The 2,559-nt window shown below is 41.0% G+C and overlaps 1 protein-coding gene across 1 annotated transcript in view; it reads left to right on the top strand.

The window, feature by feature from the left end:
* The window catches only part of chd7 (chromodomain helicase DNA binding protein 7), a 69,196-nt gene that overhangs the window by 54,864 nt on the left and 11,773 nt on the right, over window positions 1-2,559 (top strand). The window contains exon 26 of the mRNA XM_013911997.1: window positions 1,396-1,502. Within this exon, the coding sequence (XP_013767451.1) occupies window positions 1,396-1,502 (107 nt within the window). The remainder of the gene's footprint in view (window positions 1-1,395; window positions 1,503-2,559) is intronic.

The following is a 2,559-nucleotide window of genomic DNA, read 5'->3' on the forward strand; positions in this document are numbered from 1 at the left end:
ACACACACACACACACACACACACACACACTCTTCGCTGCCTCTCCAAACTTTGCGTTAACTCCCCTTTCAGCATTCCTCAGTCCTTTCAATCCATCTCCTCTCTGCACCAACCAACCTAACCTGGCTGTCCTCCCCTTGTGTCCTGCTCCAAACATCCTTACTGGCATTAAATCCTGGTGACAAATCTTGTGACAAATGTTTACAGTGAGCCAGATCTCCCAGATAGCAGCATTTCCAGTGTCAGGAGATCAAATCTGATTCACAGTGTTTGGCTAAACTGATTCATGTTACATGTTAAGGCGTTCAAAGCTAATTATCATACGGAACACGTTTCATTCTTTTCCAGAGATGACCATAATTATTTTGTCCTTAGTGGTAGCAAATGCATAGGAACTATATTTTATATTGAAACATTTGAATTGTATTTTCAAAAGAGAGAACATTGTAACGCAAAATGTGAACCATACTAAATCTCTTAAAAGATCCTTTATTTAATACCAGTTAACTACAGAAGATGATTCAGTTTAATTTCTTGATCTTATATGACATTGTCTTGTTCTTGTTTGTCACATATTTATTGCTTCTTTTCTAGGGTTTACATTATTTTTGTATCTGAAGCCTCATGTTCAGGAAAAACAAGCAATTTGAAAATGTCATGGGAAACTGAGGCATTGTGATGACATTTAATATGGTTGTTAATGGCTATTTAAAGTTTTGAAAATAAATCACTATCAGGCCAACTGAGTGTTGAGGTGATGGCTTTTTACTAGAAAATAGCACACAACAAAATGTATCTTCATCCATGCTCGGTTGGTGATGCACTTTTGGTGCACGCTGTCTTGGCTGCAGTGCTGTCTGTGCATTTAAATCCTCATTTTAAAGCTTTGTAGGCACATTGTCAATGCTGCCATGTATGTATTAGCTTAATGAAACCTCGCTAGCCACCATTTGGCAGATATGCCATTCTATAATGATCCTTCACTTCACAGACCATCCAAAAATCTGCTGCCGTTTTAACTTGTTTAAAGAGTTTTTTGTTTTTTAAGTACTTACCATCTCATCTTTTGATAAACAAGCTTTTGTTGCCTCTCCACCTCTGATTAATGCCTGGATCCTATGTTTGCTTTCAGAGCTTGGGTTCACAGTGTCATTCACATCATATCATTGCATTGGGAGACTAGGAATATTGGTTGTTTATAGCGGTCACTGGTGCCTCTGTTTGTTTTCCTTTAAAACTGAAGAAGCATTTGGATCCAGAAATCCCATCAAACACTTGAATAATGGAAAAAGCAATTAATAGAGGGTTTGAAAATGTTGCCTCATTACGAGTTTTTTTTCTCTCCACCAGTACGTCACAAAGCCTCATTGCTAACTCTGTTCTCCTCGTCCTCAGGGTCCTGCTGAGAGTGAGAATGCTGTATTATCTGCGACAGGAAGTCATAGGTGACCAGGCTGAGCGCATCCTGGAAGGTGCAGACTCCAGGTCAGTAGACTTTCTCAGTGCTATTTTCTAATTCTTCACTTTATTGGACAATATCTTTACATACTACAGAAGACTGATTTGCACGCACAAATCTTTGTTTTGTGTCTTTTGTTGCTCTCACGAGCCCATTCTAAACTATTTTGGCATTGTAAATAGTCTCTCAAAAGTTCAGGGATCTTGAGCCTGATCCGTGATCAAATTTAATTAAAATGCTGTAATTGACATAAAAGACACACCCAAGGCCCTCTGCCTTTGTGAAATCTTGCTTTTCCTGCATTTTCTCATGAGGATGTTGGATGCGAGTCAAAGGAAATAAACACAATAAATACCCTGTGCATGAGAGTATTATTCCTAGAAGAACTTTGAGAGGAATGGAGAGGCTTCAAGTATTGGATGCATTATGAAAGTGAGATGAGAGGCGGATATTTATATGAACTTGTGATGAATTATTACTCAAGTATATTTCAGGCTGTTCTAGTGGCCTCTTTGGCAGGGTTCTTTCTATTCTGACAGACACAACACTCAGTTACTTTATCAAGGGACCGGTCCTTTTATCACACTTTGACCCATTTAGAAGTTTTTTGACAAGCTGTTGCCTATTATGATTTGGCACAAGGCCTCATAGTGCAGAGGTGTGGATGTGAAGGTTAGATATGCTGCTCACCTCAGCAGTCAGCGTCATCTTACTCTGACAGCTCCTTCATGGCTTCCTCCTTTCTTTTCTGTCATACTACCCTTTCCTTGCCATCTGTCCATCCCTGCCTTTTTCTGAAGTGCACTTTAGTCTCTCATCAGCTCCCATCCCCCTTCCATCACCCTGCCACCCAGATGTGAATGCATTTATAATGTGGAACACATGCACTCCATGTTGATCTCTCTCACCCCCTCTTCTCTGTCCCTCCCCCTTCAGTGGCTACTGTGACTACCGTGTGTGTGTGTTTGTGTGTATCAGCGCGTGCCAGACGTGAGCATACGGGGTGCCATCGTGCCAACATATGCCAGGGGGATTTAGCATGCCAGTCTTGGGGGGTGTGTGTGTGTGTGTGTGTGTGTGTGTGTGTGTGTGTGTGTGTG

Source organism: Pundamilia nyererei, unplaced genomic scaffold (assembly GCF_000239375.1).
Source record: "Pundamilia nyererei isolate P.nyererei 1_Seehausen unplaced genomic scaffold, PunNye1.0 scaffold00077, whole genome shotgun sequence".
Classification (NCBI taxonomy): domain Eukaryota; kingdom Metazoa; phylum Chordata; class Actinopteri; order Cichliformes; family Cichlidae; genus Pundamilia; species Pundamilia nyererei.